This window comes from Pezoporus occidentalis, unplaced genomic scaffold, assembly GCF_034315485.1.
Source record: "Pezoporus occidentalis ecotype Australia unplaced genomic scaffold, CSIRO_AGI_Poc_V1 ctg115, whole genome shotgun sequence".
NCBI lineage: Eukaryota > Metazoa > Chordata > Aves > Psittaciformes > Psittacidae > Pezoporus > Pezoporus occidentalis.
In genome coordinates, this window is record NW_026912940.1 from 842,660 (window position 1) to 864,645 (window position 21,986).

Here is a 21,986-nt window from a genome sequence, read left to right on the forward strand (position 1 = left end):
AAACATTTTAACAGACAGTGAAGGTGCTCAGGAAGTTCACTAGTGGGGACACCACTTCTAATCCTCTCAAGATAGCAGAAAGAGCCATTTCTGCCTGTGCTCAGACCTATTTTAGCTCTTCTAGACCTCTTCTCTAGCTCTGCTTCTCTGAATTTGACGTCCACAGGCTCAGAGCTGATTCTCTTACTGTGCACCTTGTGCAAACACTTAACCATTGTGCAAATGAGATGAAAATGCTACTCTTTCATGTGGTACCAGTTCACATTTGCTCTCCACTAGTGTAACAGATTGCATAAATAGCATGAGGCTCTTGGAGTCTGCGCTCCCCCCCCCCCCCCCCCCGAGGCCACAGCAGTGAGGGCTGTATCTTGTGCAGAACAGCAGCACTCTTCACCCTCTCCGACTTTGTAGGCACAGAGAGCTTTTGTAACACTCTGACCTTCCAAGTCCCAAGCAGCTCTCCATGTCTAAGGATCCTTGTGCCTCCATCACCCAGGATTTGACTCAATAATAACGGGCAAATTGCCAGTGACTGGAAACCAACAAACTGCATAAGTAGATACCAAGACAATTATATGAATCTGAAAAGAAGTTTGTGTGAAATACTTGATAGGCTTACTCTGTATTTGAGGCTAATTCATTGCCAGCTATTATAGAACAAAACAACCAGAGGGAGCTGAAAGACTTGGTTGTCTTATTCAGTATCACTTTCAGGCAGATTTGATAGCTGACAGAAAACTTCTGTAACTAGTAGCAGCTTGGTACTAAAGGAAGACATGACCAGAAATTGTACTGTGGGTTGAATGGTCTGTAACACTCAAAGAAAACCCACAAGCAACAAAAGCTTGCAGCTATGTTACTATGAATGTTTGTTTTGCATTTATTTTTGACAGGTGTCCTCTGATCTACTTCTCTCAATCTTCTTCATTAGGGATTTTTTTTTTTCCTCTTCCATTTGTGGAGTAAATAAAGATGCTGATATTGAAAGCACTTGTGCTGCTGGGCTGTGCACTGGGCATCAGCACGTTCCCCATGGAAGAACCTGAAGATGGAGGCAAGCACTGGGTGGTGATTGTTGCAGGTTCGAATGGCTGGTACAACTATCGACACCAGGTAAGGACTGCCAGTCCCACATGCTGATGCTGGCCACACTCCAGGAAATGCCTGCTCTGAGACTTGCAGGGAGATAACAGCTGCCTAAACTAACTCGGGCCTTCTGTCATATGGGCAAGTGCTTCTACTTGTAGGCTTCCAGAAATGTGTGAACTTTTCAAAACACACAGCAATGAGATTTGCTCAGAGCCTGGTTATAATCCTTGTTATTTTTGCCCAAGATTTCTCTTCCACTGCTTCTTTTCATGTTGGATTTTTTTATTTTTTTTTTTTGCTTACAACTTTGACCAGTCTTGCATCTTTTTAAAAGCTGTCATCAGCAGGAGGAGCAATATTCTCCATCTATGTTTCTGCATCCTAGGGATCCTGTGTCATTTAGGTTAAATATTCTAGTAGTAGTCTAGAGGATCCGATGCCAACTTGCAGGTGAACAAATGATGTCTAGATTTAAACCTTATTTTTGAAACACATGCATGTTTCCTTCCATTTGTTTTTCTCTTATGTTCCTTATATTCCTCCTGTCCAGTTAAAAAAAATCTGCGAAGGCTGCAAGTGCACAGTATGTTTTTGTGGGGTGGAGGACATGCAGGAGGGTGCTCTTTTTAATTTGAATCAGTTTGCTTACTGTATTTGACAGCATGGCTTCAGCGTTGTGTTGGCACAAGAAAGATACGATGCACCAAGGTGCAGGGATCAGAGTGAATGACAGAAAGAGAAGAAAAGTGAACAGGAACTCCTGAGCTTGACACTGCTGTCAAAGCCAGTGTGTTGTAAAATAGTGGTCTGAGTGTCAGCATGCACAGGATTAAACCCAAGTGACTTAACTCTGATTAAGTTCAATCAGCAGCCAGGAAACTACAGCAGTTTTTTTCCCTTTGGGGAATTCTTGGACCATCCCTTAAACAGATTAATTACACTTAAATGCAGTCTTTGCTCTAAACTTGGAACTACCTCTTGCTTTCCTGGAGAACAGGGTCCATTTACTTCTGGTTTATGTATACATTTGCATATTTCTAAATGTTAGGAAATAGTTTACTCAGCTCTTGCTGGTTAAGGTGAACTTGAACAGAGATTGAAACACTAGTGTACACAACCAGCATTTTAAAAGTTAAACTCTATTAAATGCATTGGGTACAGCTGATTTGCTGAACACTGAAACTTTAAAAATATTTATTATTTTTGATGTAACTTCCTCTAAAATCTAGAGAGGCTTCATCCTCTCTATTTGTGTTGGTTGTGGAAGAAATCAGCCTTCATGTGTTGGGCACACTGCATTTTATGTTTACATTTTTCTCCCCTCTCAGCCCACATTTGTAACTTCTGGTGCGGTGATGAGCTTAGAACTAAATGAACCAGGCTGACAGCCTTGCTGCATCTGGAGAAGAACCTGTTATTGGCAAATACTAGCTCAGCACCTTGACAGACTTGTTTTAGAGATTTTGCCAGCTCCTTGCATTATAGGTATATAACCTGATGTAGTTGGAATATCATAGCTCTAGTATAAACTATTCCTATTTCAAATTAAATCTTAAACAAAACAAACAGATATTTTTTAAGTTTAAATTGGAAAACAATTATAGAAATACTAGTTGTTTTGAGTTGTACTCAATCACTGCCTGCTCTGTGGTGTCTAAATACATAATTAATGAGTTGTGCTCTGGCTGTTGCTATTGCTGTATAACCAGTCTTGCTGGCTCCCTTCCACTCTAGGAGGAGTTAATTCCATAACATTAAGTCTTTAAATAAAACTACTTTTTTGAAGCTGTGGCTCATGAAAATGCCTCTTCTGCAGTTACCCAAGAATAAAGCTTTTTTAACCTTTCTGTCAGTAAACCTTCAATGGCAAGTATATCTGTCAGGTATAAAGTTATGAAGAACACAGAACGCACACTTGCATATTTGTGTTCAACAGTAAGTGTTTTAAACATGCCAGTTTCACAGAAGCAAATTTACTTCTGAATGTGATCATGCTTTGCAGAGTTATTAAGTAAATACTTTTCAAGGTTAGAAAATAGAGAATGGATTTTTTTTTTTTTTTTTTAAACACTTTTATTTTGGAGATAACATCTCCAAACAGTGCAAAATATCTGCAATGTCAGATTGTTCAGTATTTCAATCCTAGAAATTTCTCTGTTTTAACCTCTGCCGCTTGCTTCAGGTACAGTATTAGCATTTGGGGAAGAAGGAGAATTGGAACACCACTAATAGTCTCACCAAAGTTATGAAACCAGTGTCATAATTCAAGGGAGTCTGTGTGACAGATCCTTCAGAATGGGGCTTAGCTCTTGCTTACCTCTCTTGGGCAAGATACTGTGCATCTAACTTCTTATGAAAAGAATCAAGTCACAGAAGACACCAGTGTATCAGCAGCCTGTGTTGTCTTGCCTAGTGGCGTTTCGTGGCCAACCTTAAGGGCCTGGCAGGAGTGAGCACCTGTAGTGCGAGGGCAGACCCAGCGAATAGTTGTGGAAAGTCCATGGGGTGTGTGCCATGAAGTGTAATCCAGAGATGGGTGCCTTGGGTATCAAAAAATTGGGGAAATTTGTTCCCAGCAAAACCAGCTGAACCATAGATTTTTAGGAGAGTTATACAGAGGAGGAAAGGTACTACAGAAATCTTGGGAGTTATAACAGGTTTCTTGGAAACATTATGCAGACTGATCCCCATGTCTTTGTGTGTGTTAGTGCTCCCCACCTTCCACTGGTGGGAGCAAAAGAACTGTAAAAATTACCTGCTCAAGTCACTTGCAGTGGAACCAGGAACAGGACTTGGACTTCCAGTTCTGTGCTTCGTCCATCAAGGAAGTAATTCCATAGTGAACACATGCAGAAATGCTTGTTAGTTTTCAGTAGAATAATACCTGTACTCTCAGAAAGCAGAGCAGGGCTCCAGGATTGCAGATTTGTTAATTCTTTGCCTTCCAAGGGAGAAACGGCAGAAAAAAATGTTTTGACTCCAATTCACTTTCCTTCTGCCATCATCTTTTGTCCTCAGAATTCCTCTGACCTAGCCTGTGTACAAGTGGATTTGTAGATGTGAATGTTCCTGTAAGTAGTTACTCAATGCAACTTTTTTTTATTACCGGAGTGGTTGCTATTCTCTACATGCAACTAAGCACTCATCCCATTGCAACTTGAGACCTCAGGAGACTCAGTTCAGCTATTAAGGGTATAGTTAATAAATGATGTATGTTTGTATTACAGTTATATTTTGTGAGCTCCAGTTGTTTTGCATGCTGTCTGCACATGACACAATCAAAAAAAACCCTTTTGCCTTCTGCAGTAGTTACCTGGTGGGAATACATGTCCATTGGACTAAACAGCCATGAAAGGAGAAGTTTACACCTTCAAAAATTTCTCCAATTTCATACATGAAAAACTGTGGGAAAAGCAGCCCATCATTGTATGTACTGTATGAACAGTAAATTTGTAAAGAATATGCAGACCCTGGAAACTCCAAGTTTGCACCTGTAACCTCAAGGAATCTGAAATTGCTTCTAAGGCTCGTAATTCAGCTGTCAGCGGTCAGGATCCAGTATGAGTGATGCAAACCTCAAATGTAGACAAGATCAGGAAAAAACCACCATTTGCGCTTATCTGTGAATGAGACTCGCAACTTGCAGGCACTTGTTACCTCTGTAATGGTGGAACTGTGACGGTTTCCTAATCAGGATGATCTAAACTTGTCTTACACGTTTATCTCATCAAGTCCCTGAAATAAATTTGAAGTGTTCTGAATAGTATACAGCCCAATGTGGTAGGCTTACTGTCATTGCAAAGCTAGCTTGTGTAGTGCCTTATGCACTACACGATCTCAGTTCTTTGTTCTTTTTATATGTATCTTAGTTGGTTTGATTAGAGTTGCTTGGGCTGTGGAAGGACTATTGATGTGCATTTCTCTGCTCTTCGGTAGTTACGCTGACTTCTCTGTAGCAGCCTTTTTATTATCAGACTGGCTGCTATGCCCTAAATGCAGCTAAGCACTCATAATGCATATGAGAAAGAGTACTCCCACCATTCCCTGGAAAAGTGACTTGGCTCTCTAGTATGCAGAGCTAGATGATATATCTCTGGAAAGCTTAGCAGCATACATGAGCAAATATAGCACTAAATGCTTACTGGTAGATTTAAAGACTGAGTCAACAAACTAGTTCTCCTTAAGCGAAGTAGAATTTCATGTATACTTCTGCCTGTCCTTGGAGGTAATTGTGTCAGCTAACTCAAACCTAAAGCTGTCTTCACAAACAGATCAGGGAGAGACAGACCAATACTTTCTGGATACTGCAAAACACACAGTGGGAGAGCTGGATGTGAAACACAGCCTTACTAAAGGTGGAGAACACGCTTGAGGAGAAAAATAGCTGAAAAAGTCTGGCAAAATTAAAATGCTGAAAATAAAAACATTTATATTTGCGTATGTGGGTGTGTTTTCAGTTGTTGCTTTTAGTCTTACTGAGCATTATGAGTCAGGGACTCTATTTATTCAGGGTTTTGGACACTACCAACCAAAGTAGTATCTTATTCCAGGATAGTCCTAAATTCTCCAATCTTGCAGGTAACAGACATTAAGGGTCCCTTGGGTACTTGACTTCACTAACATTTCCTCATTGTGTTTACAAAATTGTGACTGAAGCTATGGGAAAACCTTCCTTAAGTTCTAAATTATAGTTACTGTTTTGGCTGATGTATGTCTAAGCAGAGGAATGAAACATGGCTGGCACTTCAGACATTCTACTATATATATATTACAGTTCATTCTTTTTAGGGCCATGGAATTTCAGTGTACCTGTAATGGGAACAGTGGCACTTTTCAATTAAGCTGACACTTCATTACACATACCTTTTGGCCACGAATCTAGCAGTCATAAGACCAGAAGTAACCAATTTCACAGAAGTCCAAGCTTTTCCCTTCAGGAACTATTTATGCTTGAATGTGTCATGAAACAAATGCATTTTTCCAGCTTCCCACCTCCCCCACCCCTCCAAGCAGTCTACTTTTTTTTTTTCTTCTTCCCCTTTTCAGACTTTGTCCCAAATGTACATTTTGGGAAACAAAATGCCCACTCCAGGAGACAAGGTAAATTCCCCCTTTCATCCTCATGCTTTCAAAGTATAGGTGTTTATGTATTTATGCAGATTTAACTATAAACCTTCCATAGAAATTTGCTGATGTAGCAACAGGTTAAGGCTAACCTGGGGATGAAAGCTCTGAACCATGCCATTAACAGAGTGCATTTTGGAGCTGGCACGTGAGGTCAGTTGTGCAGTAGCAGGTGTACAGGTACATCTTCTCCTCTCTTCTATGCAGGGCAGCTGCTACCCACACCAAATCATGGCCGCAAAGCGTGATTTGCATTTAGTGACAATTTATCCAGTAAATATTCATAGCATCCATTTCACTTACTAAACCACCAGCAGTAATACCAATAAGAGATCTAGAACAGTATTAGCTGTCTCTTTTAGTGTGGTTTCAGCAGTGTTTGAGAGGCAGTTACAAATCAACAGCAAGTACTCTAGGTTCACATACGCCTCCCTGCTCTAGCCGCAGACTGTATTCTGGCTTTATAGAGGTGGGTTGTTTATTTTAACGTGTATGAAAGGAACAGGAAGAGCATATGATTGACATCAAAGGTAGCTAGTCAGGTCAGCTAATTCTATGCAAAACCCCCCAATTGTTTACTCAGAACTGTCCTACTTTAGCAACAAAACATGGTTTTGCTGTTCTAGCTTATGTGGTGGTATCAGTATGCTACCAGCGGGTACAGCTCCCTTAGCAAAAGGTTGAGGCAATCCTTGAAGCGTAAGTTAAAGTTGAGGGAAGTTGTTACGTTGATGCCACACTAGGGAATTTAACCCATTTAAATTTATCACCAGTGTTGACTTTACAAAGACAGGACATAGTGAGCAAAGTCAGTGAATCACAAGGAAAGAGAGACAAAAAAAAAACGTTTACAAAGTGTGACTGATTTTGGGTACTGTGGTATTGATTAAAAACACCTCTGAAGTTCCTACTGGCTGTGGGAGCACAGACACTTGCTGCTTGAATATGTTAATATAATATCATGATAGTATGTCTAAGCATTTCTGTGTGTTGCCAGCCTATAACTGGTTCTGTCAGCATAACAGAAGTGTATTATATCTTGAGAGTGAGAGGGGATCTATGATTTACTCACTAACCAGTGCAGAGAAGCCCTGATTATTGTTTTCTTCTGCTTGGGTTGCTCGTGAAAATGAAATACATGTTTAGTCAAACCCGCACACTGCTGTTTCACATTATAGGTCGTGCCTTTATATCTCTGTTTAACCTCTACCTTTTGACTTGTTGAGGCAGCAGACAGTATAATGTTATACAAGGAAATGCAGAGCTATAAATGGTGGAGATTGTCTGAGGTGGGTGGAAGAGAACATAGGCTGACCTGCATAGTAGGAGATGGAACTGCTTTAGTAAGGACAGTTTAGCATTCAGGGTTAGTCATGTGGAGAGATTTTGCTATGGGAGAATTCATTAGTATTGAATGTGCCTCACCCTTCCCAGAATCTTGCACTACTACTCTCTTTTCTCAGCTTCAACTGTACTTCGAAAACCAAGGATTATAAAGTGACAGGATTTTACAGTGTCCTTTCCAGTCAAAATCACTAATACTTCTAAGTCATCTGAACTTAACATAGGTCCACTTAAACCACTTCAGTTTGGTTTATGAAAAAGGAAATTAGATTAGTTCAACAGAAGTAAGCTTTAAACTTGGTTCTTGCCTGCATTTGGAGTGCCTTTGTTAGATGAGATTTCCTCTATTAAATCTGCACAGCTTTTTCTAGCATGTGGTAGGTTGTTGTTCTCCAGGTTAGGGATAATTGTTAATATCCTATTAGGTCGTTCACAGACTGCAATTCTAAAGTTAATTATTTGGGCTGGGGTTACTAAGAATTTAGCATTCTGAGAGAGACTTGCATTTACTATAATATCATTTTGATGACTATTGTTATTTCCGCGTTATAGGAAGATGGTTTTGTAAAGAAAATCTGCTTATTCGTATCCTGTATGAGTCAGGAAAAAAGCCTGAATTCTGCAATTCTGTTTTCCACTGAATTCTGTTTTCTTGCCACAAAGCTGCTTCAGTTGTTACTGTACAAGAAATACATAAGTAAAAAGGAAATCTTCCTTAATAAAAATTCTCATCTAGTAAAACAAAATTTAATAAAATCTTTGCAGAGATAGATTGGTAAACCACACTTGATTGAGCCAGTGATAGTCTTTGCTGCTTAGTCATGCAGGTTTGGTGCAGAGCTAATTGAAATTGGTGGAACTCCAACTCTTTACTTCTCCTTCTTGGCACATTTTGGCTTTGTCTGGCAATGCAGAAGGGTTTCATTTAGATTTTCTCACAGAACACTGCTGAGAACCTTTTGTTAAATGTTGTCATCTGTACCAAGTCTGAAGTAACTTCTGGTTTTGATTTAAATGAGAAACCAAAATATGTAAATGAGGGAGAGATTTTAATCAATTAATGCGTCTACTCCTAGTTAGGGAAAGACATCGAGTTTTGGTTTAAGTTGTGCATTTCACCCCTCTAGCAACACTGAATATCTTGTGTTTGAATGCGATTGGTTACTTTTGGACAAGTGCCTGCTCTTAGACCTGCAAAATTATTTTTCTTTTGGTCTTTAATCTCTGTTAAAGCTAATAATGAAAATTTGCTTAATTCCAGGCAGATGTGTGCCATGCATACCAGATTGTACACCGAAATGGAATTCCAGATGAGCAGATCATTGTCATGATGTATGATGACATTGCTGATAATGATGAGTAAGTGATGAATGTGCACTGGTCACAAGCTATATGGTAACTAGAAGCACACCATAGTCACCAAATGTGTTTTCAGTTTTTAGTAGTTTTTTAAGAAAAGCCTTTAAAACCGCCTGTGATGCTCAAAGGAGATACTTTATCCTTGAGCACAATAATTCTCTTTTGAAATGTGCTCCTGAGCTTCCTAAGCCTTACTTCCACAACTCAGCATCAATTGTGGCACTGAGGACTGCAGAGCTTCATTGTTATGACACTAAGTGACCTTAACTCCCAGGTGTAACGGTGTACAGGAGCTCTGTGTATGACTTGCAAGACTTTTTGAAAGGATGTTATATCAGTTTAATCCCCAGAATGTACATTCAGCAGTGTACATGTCTCATTCTTGATGACTGCCTAGAGTGTATCACTGCTGTCAATATGAAATAGTTCAGTGATACAGCTTGTAATTCTGAAACGGCTTCAGCAGAAAAATCAGTGGACTTCATATGCACAGCAGTACTGGGAGCAAAGAGTAAAGGGGACTTAAGGGAACACTGAAAGAGAGATGATAGTATATGAGACCACCTGCCTACGTTTTAAGGTAGTCAGCATGATCTAAGGTGGGAAACATGAAGGTACTCTGAGGGTAAGGACACATGAAGCAAGCATATGTAACTGGCCGAAGTGAAAAGGTGTTTATATTCTGGGATCACTTAACGATGCATGGTGCAGGTATCCATACTCTCTCCCAGGCACGCTGGCCAGTCAAAACAGTTTAAATGGTTTCCTAGTTGTTATGTGGTTGTTGTATGGCACATGGCTAGTCATTCATATTTATGTTCTGTTCAACTTTCAGAAACCCTACAAAAGGCATTGTCATCAATAGGCCTAATGGCACAGATGTGTATGCTGGAGTGCCCAAGGACTACACAAAGGAGGTAAGAATAAAACACAGGGAAAGTGTAGCATTAGCCAGTGTTCTGAATAAATCCTTCCAGCCTGTAGCTTACACTCCAAAATGCACATAGTATAAAGCCTCCAGCTTATTTGCCTGCATGGTATGGATGACATTTGGTGTTCATAAGACGAATATAAACAATAAATGCTTTGAAGTGAAGCAGTGGTCATATAAGTAAACCTTTACAGTGTTTTTGTGCTGGAACATGAAATAAAAGGAGGAAAGGTCTTGCATTCAAAAATGTTGTAACTCATTCTGAAGAACAGCTGTGTAAGACTAATTGTTTCATTAAATCAGAACAGTAATCCAGTAACTTGGTGATTTAAGGATTCAGTGAGTCATCATGGCTCATACATTATGTAATGAGTGATTGAAAGGGATGGCCAGCGAAACTTGCCATCCACGCATGCACTCTTATTTTCAGAAACCATCTTTCTAGATGAAGATTTTGTTGTCGTTTTATGATCAGATTTAACTTTAATTCTCTTAAATCCTTAGGATGTTACTCCAAAGAACTTCCTTGCTGTTCTCAGAGGAGATGCAGAAGCAATGAAGGGGGTGGGATCAGGAAAAGTATTGAAAAGGTAGGAGAAGTTCAGTTTGGAAAATAATTGCATGTGTAGTTGTACATTGGCACTGATTTCAACAAAAGAATAGGGTAAATTAGAGCAACTTGAGAATCCAGCAATACTATTAAAGGCAATTCCAGATCATTCCTGTTAGAAATTCAGTGGTTCTTGTTTCTTAAACTATCTTAAACTGTTCTTAAACACCAAAAAGCAGCTGCTGATATTCAACTTGTATGGAGTCCAGTATAAAATCTCTGGATTACAGTATCAACTGTATTAAGGTATTTGTTATTTAGACAGCTGTCTTTTGCAAAAGTGATTATTCAGTGAGAGTTTTGTTAAGGTTTTTGTTTTAGGGGTTTGCTAAGACTTCGTTTAATGTACATAAACAGTTGTACTGGGCACCTGAAGTGGTGAGACTTAGCAGTCTGTGGCAGAGGGACAAAGATAACTTAAATAGCTCATCAGCTGAAAGAGTTGCATGTCTAATCCCAGCCTTGGTCTTTGTGGCAGAGGTAAGGTTATTGAGGCTCTGAATGTAATGAAATGGAATTATAGTTTATATTTAATACAAAAAAGTCTTTGTGATTAAAAAAGTAGTATAAGCAATTAACCTTGGATGTATTAATGCCTAAGGTATTTGTAAATTAAGTTAAAGAAATGATTGTAAGTTTGGCAGTATTCTAATATATGAACAATAATAAATTGTCAACTGGCTAAGTAGAACGTAAGATCTGTTATTCAAGAATAAAAGCAATATATTTGAGGGCCTAATTAGAAGACCTCTTGGAAAGATACCTGATGTCAGTTACTTATCATGCTTCTGCAGAGTTTGAGATATGAAATTATGATGCCTATTTTGTAAAGTGTGTTCTATTTCTGGCTCAGTACTGTTTATATTATGGTATACTTTTTATGTATGGTATTTGCTGTAAAAGAATTTAAATCTGACCATTTGGAAGGACTAACATAGTTTAAGAAAAATTGTCTAAGTGCCTATCTTCATCTGACAGATTAATTTTAGAGTCAAAGCAATGAAACAGAAGAATCCTGCCCTGGCACTGGGAAGAAGGAGCAGGACAGCAGTCAAATAAACTATTGCTCTCAGTTCTTTAAAATTCATCTTGAAAAGCTGAAATAGAAAATGATATATGCAAGGCATCTAGACAAAAAGTTAATGAATGCCTGCATGTTTACGAGATTGTCCTTTCGTAGTAGCTGGAATGAGCCAGGAAGTGACTATAAAGCATTTTTTCTTCAGAAACACACCTCCCATGGGAAAGCTTCATGTTGCAAGTCAAATAAGGGAGTGGCTACACAGGGGGCCAAGGACTCTTCAGCTGCACAGGAGGACATCTTAAACCCACATATAAAAGTCCTTGTTATTTACATTTCAGCTTTCTTGTATTTGACTTAGGGTCAAGAGTGGGAGCCAGAAAAATAGCACCCAGCCTTTCTTTGTTAGGCTCTCTTATGTGAATTTCCAAGTGGCTTGACTTCTTCTATTTGGTGGGACAAGAACTCAGTTATCCTCTGCCGAGAAAGCCCCTCGGTTGTCTTCCTGTTTGTTCCGTAACCAGCAGGTTATCAGCCAGGCAGATGCTTGAGCTGCTGCAGTTGCACCTTTTTGCAGTCAGGAAAGAGCAAAAGCAAATACAGATTTCTGGACCACTGATGCAGAGGAAAAGAGGAGGTCTTGGGGGCTCCTTCCAGTCTTTTCACATATTTTGTATTTAATTGTCCCTGAATACAGTTTAAAAGCAAAATCCGTTTGCAGATCTGGCTATTAGGGCAAGACCTTAACATCACCCAAATGTGATCTGTTTGATTTAGAGTGCAATAAAAATCTATGGCAAACTGTGTACTACACAGATGTTGGGGAATCAAAGCTGGTGAACGTGCAGTGCTCAGCTGACGTAGTGCAAATGCCAATCTAGCCTAATGTGTGAGATCGTATACACATCAGTTCTTCATGGAGATATGGGCTGACACTGATTTGGCTAAGTATGGCTATGCAGATAACAAGGAAGTACATAAACATACCTAAGGATCTTACAAAGAAGTTTTTGTGGTTTATCTCTTTATAATTGGTGCCTCAGTATAATTTAGTGATAGAAACATTCCTTTTTAAGCAGACTGCTACGGTATAACAGATTTTTCAGATAGACATGAAAAACCAATTGTGCTCCCACCATACTGTGCCAGCCCTTGCCTTACCAGCAATCAGTTTACAGTTTGAAACATAAAGTGTAATTGCTGTATTCCCCATGCTTGAAGGACTAGCTTATACCCCTGTTTTCATTCCTTTTGCAGACACTCACCTCTTCTCATAAGCACCCAAAGTAGTATGCTTTGAGAGGAAAAAGGTAGTACCAGCTTCAGCTGTATTATTTTCAAATATTGACATGTCTTAGCATTGAGAAGCAGATGATTGTTGTTGTGATGAAGATCAGGTTGGAGTGGTTAGGAGAAACTTGTTTGCAATTTTTTCATTACAGTGGTCCCAAGGATCATGTGTTTGTTTATTTCACTGACCATGGAGCTCCAGGACTTCTGGCTTTTCCTGATGATGATGTAAGTATTTTGGGAGATTTCTTTGTCATAAGAACCATCCTTTTAGTGACATACTAAAATACTAACTAATAAATGTAAAACACAAAAATGTTTGATGCTTTGCCATATTGGGGGGGGGGGGGGGGGGCAGAAAAAGAGCAATATGCTTCTCATCAGCACAGTTTGGATTTTTTCCAGTTTGAATTTAAGACCTTAGGTGAAATTATGTCATTTAGTATTTCACTGGACTTTGATGGTCCAAGCAGACTATTTCACACAGGTACGACTCGACTTTCTGGTGCACTATACTTATCATGTGGGACCATTACTTACCTTTTTCGGAGGGGTAAATACGAGAATGTTGTATTTTGGGCAAAGCACCAGATATATTTGATGGGAAACAGTATACATATCCACAACAGTTAGTATTTATCCCTATTAAGTGAATTGTGTATCTCTTGAACATAAGTGGTTTTAATACAAGGCTTCTTATTTTACAGCTTCACGTGAAGGACTTGAATAAGACTATTTGGTACATGTATCATCACAAAAAATACCAGAAGGTAAACAAGCATTATCAGAAATTGTGAGATTAAAAGAGCAGCTGGCACAGAAGAGAGACATTTGTCTTCATCTTGAGAGTTATTTAAAACAGGAGGAAGCTGTTGCTGTGCAGTGGAATTTGGATTAGGATTTTGTATTTAAAAGTATTGATCCTATCCAAATTTTCTCTTTCCATTTTTAGTTTACTTGATATCTGCAATAGATGTTGAGATGTAGTGTACTGCCTTCTGATAAAGGTATATATTCTGACCAACGGTGGAGAAACACCATCTGTAACTACTACACTCTCATATGTACCTGACTCTTCCTGTACTTTGCTTCAGGCTGCACTGTTACTACAGGTAGCCTGTATATACCATGTTTCTCATACAGTTACTAATATAGCTTAAGAGACTGTACCTCTTGTTAGAAAATTATGTGCATTTATTTCATCACATGTAGTCTTAAGCAAAAAAATTAATATTTAAAACATTTTAGCAGCTTGCCTTTTTTTTAAGCAACTTTCTGCAGTAATCTGTCTACTATGGCTGGCTGTATTTAGGAACACAGAAATAGCCATTGGTTCCAGCAATACCACATTCAGGAGTGGTGCATTACTGTGCACGCTGTGTCTGTGTATGTTGTGTCACTCTTTAGTGACTGTCTATTTGATTTGTTCTTTGTACATTAGTCAGTAGTTCCGTGTGGATTCTGTAGAGATTAATGACATCTTTTCAATGTGATTGTTTCCCCTTTCCACATACTTTAGTTCCCCAAAAATGAAAAATTGAACTACTTACTTTTGTTTTATTTTAGAGCATTATGGATATCTCTTGTTTCAGGTACGGCAGTACAGGCCATCTAGCTACCACTGAAAAGCATTGCAGGACTTTTGTCCATGTCCTCATGGAATTTCTTAAGGACTCTGGTTTATCTTACAGATGGTGTTTTACATTGAAGCGTGTGAGTCTGGGTCTATGATGAATCATTTGGCTGATAATATCAATGGTGAGCAATCAGTTAACTTACTGGAGTTAAATGTCACAACTTGTAACAGACCTAAACAGATACCATGTCAAGGGTAGGTTCAAGGCAGTAGAAGTCTTAATAGAGTACAGTACAAGAATTAGAGAAAGTAATATTTTCCATTTATGGGAAATTCCTTTTAAGGAATTAATGGAGTCTTACAAACGCTCCTGGGGCTTGCTTTTTCTTGCAACTGAGAAGCTGAAAAACCATTTGTTTTCAGGAGCTATGGGGTTGCCCTTAACTGGTAGTAAGTTATACTGACCTTTCTCAGCCTCCCTCAGCACTGCTAACAGTGGGTGTGAAGTTCCTGCTATCAGTTTCATTGAGTAGCAAAGGTACTCAGGAGACACCAGGCCGCTCAATTTTGCTATACTTATTTGCATAATAACCCAGGAAACGGAACTCAGATTTTTCAGGGTTTCTAAGCTCTCTGCTGCAGAGCTGGGAGCTCAGCCTTGGTTAGACAAGAAGTCCTTTTCAGACTCCTGCTCCATGGCAGGGAGACTTGAATGATCTGGCTATCTTGTAGGTTTGAAGCTGTGACTGCAGGGAAGACCAGCCATGTGCCTATCCATGGCTTCCTGTCTCTTTGGCCCTGGAGTGTGCTGCCTGGCACCCACCTAGATTTTTTCGAGCCCTGTCAAAGGCTTACAGAAAGTTCACACTATGTTTCATATTGATGATTGTTCAACATAAATCTTCAGAGAATCTGCATTCTTCAAAGTTTGTTCTGTTCGGAATTTCCAGTCCAAGGACTCTCTGGTTTCACCACCAGCTCTGCCATGGACTTACAAAGGCAGAAAATTGATAATTTATAGTAGGAAGCTGTCTTTGGCAGCTTTCAGTAGCAAAGTACAAAGCTTAACAGGTTACTTGGTAAACATTTTAAAGGGTGCTAAGAGGAGCACTTGCTACATGGACAAGATTTAAGACGTTTTTTGGCTTTTGAACTTTAGGTACATTCTGAGTAGAAACAACACTATAGCTCTATAAAAGCATACCTAACACTTTCTCATTTTGAAACTTGGAACTTTCATGAAGTTACACAAGTATACTATGAGTTGACTTTGGTAAAAAGCCAAAATAGGTTTTGTCTTAATGCCTGTAAGATGTGTTTACAGGCATTGTGTATATGTATATATAAGAGATGACTTACTGGAACACTGTGCTTGGGGCAGATGTTCTAGAGGCCTGTTTTGCTTTTCTCTCAGTGTAGGGTGTTATAGAAGATGGCATTTCAGGGGTGATGAGGCACTGGCACAGGTTACCCAGAGAAGTTGTGGCTGCCTCATCCCTGGGGTTCAAGGCCAGGTTGGATGGGACTTTGAGCAACTGGGGGATGTCCCTGCCCATGGCAGTGGTCTTAGAACTGGATGAGCTTTAAGGTCCCTTCCAACCCAAACCTTTCTATGGTTTTCTAGAAGAAAAGATGATTTAGAGGGTTTACTTCAAGTTTGGGGAAAAGGCATCATTGCTAAAGAAAATGAACGTATAGATGTTGTCAGTGCACAGGTATTCTCAGGCAGTTCTTCAGCAGTAGATTTTCTCCATAGAAGTGTATATTCTTCTTTAAACATCCCAGACCACACATTTGGCAGCAAGGAAGGAGCTCTTTTAACAGTATTCTGAAAGTATTCTAACAGCATTGAGGTCGACTGAACAGAATGATTAGCAGGTTTCTTTCTTTCCTGCTATTTAGAAGGGATTGAAAACCAAAATACTTAGACAAATATATCATGTGCAGCTCAGTACTAAATAATATAGAGGGGGTTAAAAAAAATTACTTTCTATTTGTCTTACAGTTTATGCCACAACAGCTGCCAATCCCAGAGAGTCATCGTATGCATGTTACTATGATGATGAAAGGCAGACTTATCTTGGGGACTGGTACAGTGTGAATTGGATGGAAGATTCAGATATGGTAAGTTACTTAGATGAGGTTTCTGCATTTCCATGCATGAAAAATTACTTGGCTTTTTAAAAATAGCTCCTTTACAGGATTTGTGAAAATGCTTGTTTTTATGTGAGACTGAAATCAACAGATTGATTTGGTAAAAGTATTTATCTACTATTCAAAACCATCTATAATCTTTATTTGTTTGGGTCACTAAATTTCTTTCTGAAACTAACTTTTGGAAACATTGTCTTCTTTTGTTATTTCTAAGATTAGAAACTGTCTAGCTTCTAATAATTCAATAATCTGGATTTGCTTTTCTGAGCAAATTTGTTAAACAAGTTGGGTACTTCAGTAGGTTCTTCCTCTGCTTCAGGGATCCTTAGTGAACTGTGGCTAACCCATTTGTTAGCATAATAGGAAACAGTATTAGTGAAACAAATCTGGGATTTGTATGCTAGCCCATTCCCTTCTTGCCCATTTGCTGGGAGATGAGGAGATCATTAAAAGCAATTTGAGAATATGCTGTCAAATCTTTGTTTCAATATTTACTTTTATCTTTCAAAGGTTGTGTAGCTCTTGCACTATACCTCCTTTACATACTGACAGCTAAGACCCTTTCCAGGTTTCCTTGCATTTTTAGAATAGCTGAATTTAAGTATCTGTGACCACATGGAATTTTCTTCATACAGGAGGATCTAAGAAAAGAAACACTCCACAAGCAGTTTCAGCTGGTGAAGAAACGAACCAACACCAGCCATGTGATGCAGTATGGAAACAGAGTATGTATAGGAGTGGGCTTCTTGGTCAGATATATCTTAAAATCTTTCGTGCTCTATACTTTTACACCTTAACAAAAACCCCCCAAAAACCCAAAACAAAACAAATAAAACCCCAAAACAACACACACACCCACCGCTCCCCAAAGCTCTGCTGTAAATTGGCAGGTTTGATTTAGAAAATGAAACTGTTCATCTCAGAAGACCACTGAGCATTTAAGAGATGATGCTAAAAGAAGTACAGCCTGGTATTGTGTTTTAATCTAGGGAGTCAGGATGTGAGTTGTCTTCCAAGCTCCTCCAGAGATGTAACACTTCAGACAAGTATAAGAAGGGTATTTGTCACTTCCAGCCATATTATGAATATTAATGAAATGTTAATAAGTACACTGATCCTTCACATGGGAAGAGCTAAGAGGTGATACATCATTTATAGTAGTCCCATTATTCAACAGATTAAATATTTGTTAATTAAAAAAAAAAGTCACGTTACTGAACCTGATGGATCTTTTTTCCCACAGTGAGTTTTGGAAATAAAAGTTCCCAAATTCTTGGCAGCCTTGCCCTTTTATTAAAAAAACCCAAGACATGCAGACCTGCACACAACTCTATCATCTCCTTTATTTTCTCTAATATCGCAAGTTTAGAGAGTTAGGTTTGCATGGCAAAGAAGGGACAGACTACCCACTGAAGGGGATTGACATTTTCCATTTGTTTACTTTCTAACCCTCAGACCATCTCCTCCATGAAAGTGATGCAGTTTCAGGGCATGGGGAAGAAAGCTGTTCCCATCTCTCTGCCATCTGTGGAACACTATGACCTAACGCCTAGTCCTGATGTGCCTCTTGCAATCATGAAGCGAAAGCTGATGGTTACCAATGACATTTATGAGGCTAAGAAGATTGCTGCAGAAATGAAAGCACACCTGGAGGTAAGCACAAAAAAAAAATAAATAATTGAACTACACCAGGTCAGATTCGTTTCCATCATAAGCAATAGTGGAAGGAACACCCCTGCAGCCAATGGGATTATTTGGAGTTTTTGCAAGTTGCAGCAGAATTCCTTTTCAAACTGGTAACCTCTGGCTGATGGTTTACTCTTCATTTAAAATTCAGGGATGTGCTCACAAGGCACATTCAGTAGTGATTATCTAGGAAAATGTTAGCAAATGCAAAATTCAGTTTCAGCTTTTATTGCCATGAAATTCCTCATCTGCATCCATAGGGAGTCTTGCTGGGAGGACTTACTCGGTGGTAATAGAGAAATTCTTGTTTCAGTAGAACTGAAGTCTCCCAGATCAAATAGCTCTTGCAGAATGGTAGTCAGTATTGTTCTTGGTGGTGTTTTCTGTCTTCTGCTGGAACGATAGACAGTGTATGATTTTGGGAGCCAGGAGTCTGGGTTTCTCTCTCCCTAGTTTTCATTTGTGTCTTAAGGTTCAAAAAGCTGTGCTAAAAAGAAATGGCAAAATCAGGTTCCTCAGGAGTTGACGGAGGTTTAAAGAAAAGAAACATTTCAGTCTTCAGATTAGGTTTAGAAAAAACATGGTTTAGGTTCTTATTGTTTTATGTGCAGGTGAGAGAATTTATCCAAGAATCCATGCGAAAGATAATCACCTTAGTGACAGGATCAGAAGAAGAGACCAAGCAAATTCTGTCAGACAGACTGACCATCAGCAATTATGACTGCTACCAGTCAGCAGTGAACCACTTCAAAACTCGTTGCTTCAACTGGCACTTAGCCATGGTAAGTCAAGTATTAGATGTAACCCAATAAACCTTCTGGTAAAAACAAGCACAGAAGTTATTAGCATGTCTGCAAAATCAGCTTTTATTTAAAAGGTAGCTTGGGGGCAGTCATATAGCTTAGTTGTGCAGAAAGGGTAAGTAATATTTTTGAAAACAGGAAACGACTTCCAGTACACCTGTAGATAAGCAAGAAGATTACTAATAACAAACCCCAAAATAATCCCTAAATTTTACTAATGAGTGCTGTCCTCTCATCAACTCCCTCTGCAGAAATCCCAGTATTAGATAAGTCTGCTTGAGGCATCTTTACTGGAAAACAGAAACATGAGCACCACCACTGTGAATTCCTAATTCCAGTATATTAGATTTCTGTATATGATTGTGGCTTGCATAGTTCATTGCAATAGCCTAGCTGCTACTTCCATGGTCTTGTTGAATTCCTGAGAGCCACCTTTTAGTTTAGGGGTTTTATTACTGTCTGCTCTTCCCGGGATCCCAATTGAAGGTCAAATCCTGTTGTGCTGAGCACTGTTTAGACAAGAATGAGAGGTCAGTTCCTATTCCAGAAAACCCAGTCCTGATGTCAGGCAAGATAACCCAAGTGGGCAGTGGCATGTGGTAAAATGAGTCAACAGCAAATTAATTGATTTTAGCAGAAAGCTGTGGGATCACCTGGCAGTTGGCCAAGATCCAAGTACTGTATACAGATGAAAAGCAGTCCTTCAGTTGGACCTTCTAATTAACCAGGCTGTTAGGCAGCTTCATTGCTCTAAAATTTTAGTTCCCCCTTAGCTTTGTTTGGTTTGTTTTGTGTTTTGTTTATTTGGGGTTGGGTTTTTTATTATTGTTGTTGTTTATGTGAGGGGTTTTTGAATGAAATTGGTTAGATGGGTGAGCCTTGCCTGAGGGACCAGTGTGTAGCCACAGCTGAATTTACCTAATGAAGTTCAAAGAGCAAAGTGAACAGAAGAAAGATCCATTTAGCCTAGTGCTATATAGGTAATTAAACATCTTGAATATTAATAATCACTTCCACAATTTCTTTTGGAGAAACAATACCTGCTGTTTGTCACTGAAATGATTACCAGTATTTGTTTATTTCAGTATGAGTATGCACTGAGACAGCTGTATGCCTTGGTCAACCTTTGTGAAGGAGGATACCCCATTGACAGGTAAGGAGGCTTCCAGATACACTGTGTGGTTTTATCTATGGCTAAAAAAGCAGAAGCTAATAGGCAGAAGAAGGTTAATGCTAAAAGTGTTCTGCTCTGTTGACCATTTAGTCAGTTAAAGTTCTCCCTCTAAAGTTATGAGTACTTCTTTTGGACAACATATTATTTGTAGTTCTCTCCCACTCATAATGATCCATTTCCCCAGTAACCCTTTAATTTCCTTGTTGAAGACCCTCGGGGAAGTGACAGCCAGTCAGAGGATCCCAGTGTACCGCATAACAAAATAGCACAACTGGTGCAAGGGTGTTGCCCTGTAACTCTTGTATGATCTTACCCAGAGGCAAGGTTGGGTCCTGCTTATTTTCTCTACTGCCCCCTCAGCTGCTGGCTAAACAGATCACAGCATTGCTCCGTTCTGTTGAGGAAAGGGCCCGCATTTACGAACCTGTGTTAGGAAAGCAGGGAAAATAATGGTCTGGAGGTAAGAGCCGTGGGGTGGTGGAATTCTGTCTTGGGAGTTTGTAGCAGAGAATGAGATCCTAGCTTGTGAGTCACGTGAGAGGAAGAAATTTGACAGGAAAGCAGAGGAGTAGGGAAGGGGAGGGCAGACTTGTAATTTAGTCAGCGTTCACATGCAACCCAGGAGGTGGAGAACTGCTGCCCCCACTCCTGGTGGTATCCTGCTCCAGTCAGTTTGGGAGGTTTGAGAGCACAGGACCTAAAAAGTTTCTTATCATTATTGTTCTCTATTGCAGAATATGCCTGGCCATGGATAAAGTGTGCCTTGGGTATTAATGGAAACAGCAGTCCCTAATATAACCCTTAGTACAAGTGATAATGTCTCGTAACTGTAACAATCCAGACTTTACATGGATGCAACATGAAAGAGTCAACCACTGTACTGGAACTGTGCTGGGAGCTGAAGTACCTGACCGTGAGCAATACATGTGCCCTCCTCTGCGTCCCCAGCTGCTGCCAGCCTGCTGGCTTGACAGACCACCTGGAACTTTCAAATGGACCATTTGCTTCAAATACAATGCTCTTCAGAATCTCTGGATGAACACTACAGGCCACCTATCAGAGACTGTTAAATCTGTGCTAAATTTAAACATTGCTGTTAATTCAGGAGTTTATTTTTCTTTTATACTATTGCTAACTATAAGCTTTTTAAGAAACGTTAATGAATTCTATTGCGGTGACTAATTTGCAGACTGGTAAAGAATGAAGAAACCAAAGCTTATTCTTTAAGCTTTAACTTCTTAAGAGTTTAAAGAAATTAGTTGCTTTTGGGAACTACTGGATGTGAACAGCACAGTTAAACTGTGAACAGTGAAAGGCTTTGTGGGTAGAAAGCACTGTTTCCCAAAGAAAAACACAAATACCTAATGCTGTAAATTTAGCAACTGTATATTATAATTAAATGTATATACATGCAAACCTGTGGGAAGTCACAGAGTATGGGAACTGCCTGTGAATAAAAATGAAGTTGACAATGTCATCAACTTACAGGGCAATACAGTGTTAGACATCTTGTGTCCTGAAAATAAATGAGACCTAATTAATTTTATGATATTGCATTAAAATTCTGTCCCTTGTAAGCCTTTTATAAGGCAGGTCATCTCAAAAAAAGAAAATCAACCCCAAAATCCCCCAACAAATCAAACCTCAACCCAAAATCAACAACAACAAAAGTATCAAAAGCCTAAAGTCACATTTGAAGGTACCATTCCTTAGAGGTGACTGAGAAAATGAGAAATGGGGAAGATTATAGGCTATGAGGTGACTCAAAGGAGTTTCAGGTTGTCCATGCCTTTTTACATGTGGAGATAGGATATAAAAAATACTT

At 39.3% G+C, this 21,986-nt stretch overlaps 1 protein-coding gene across 1 annotated transcript; it reads left to right on the forward strand.

The window, feature by feature from the left end:
- Window positions 1–905: 905 nt before the first annotated feature.
- LGMN (legumain) lies at window positions 906–21,707 on the forward strand. The gene is made up of 13 exons (XM_062638080.1): window positions 906–1,113; window positions 8,819–8,916; window positions 9,752–9,833; window positions 10,352–10,437; window positions 12,921–12,996; window positions 13,476–13,538; window positions 14,460–14,526; window positions 16,350–16,468; window positions 17,134–17,223; window positions 17,954–18,151; window positions 18,796–18,966; window positions 20,073–20,140; window positions 20,896–21,707. Exons 1-13 carry the CDS (start codon window positions 973–975, stop codon window positions 20,933–20,935), a joined length of 1,299 nt encoding a protein of 432 aa, XP_062494064.1. The 5' UTR covers window positions 906–972; the 3' UTR covers window positions 20,936–21,707.
- The last annotated feature ends 279 nt before the right edge of the window (window positions 21,708–21,986 follow it).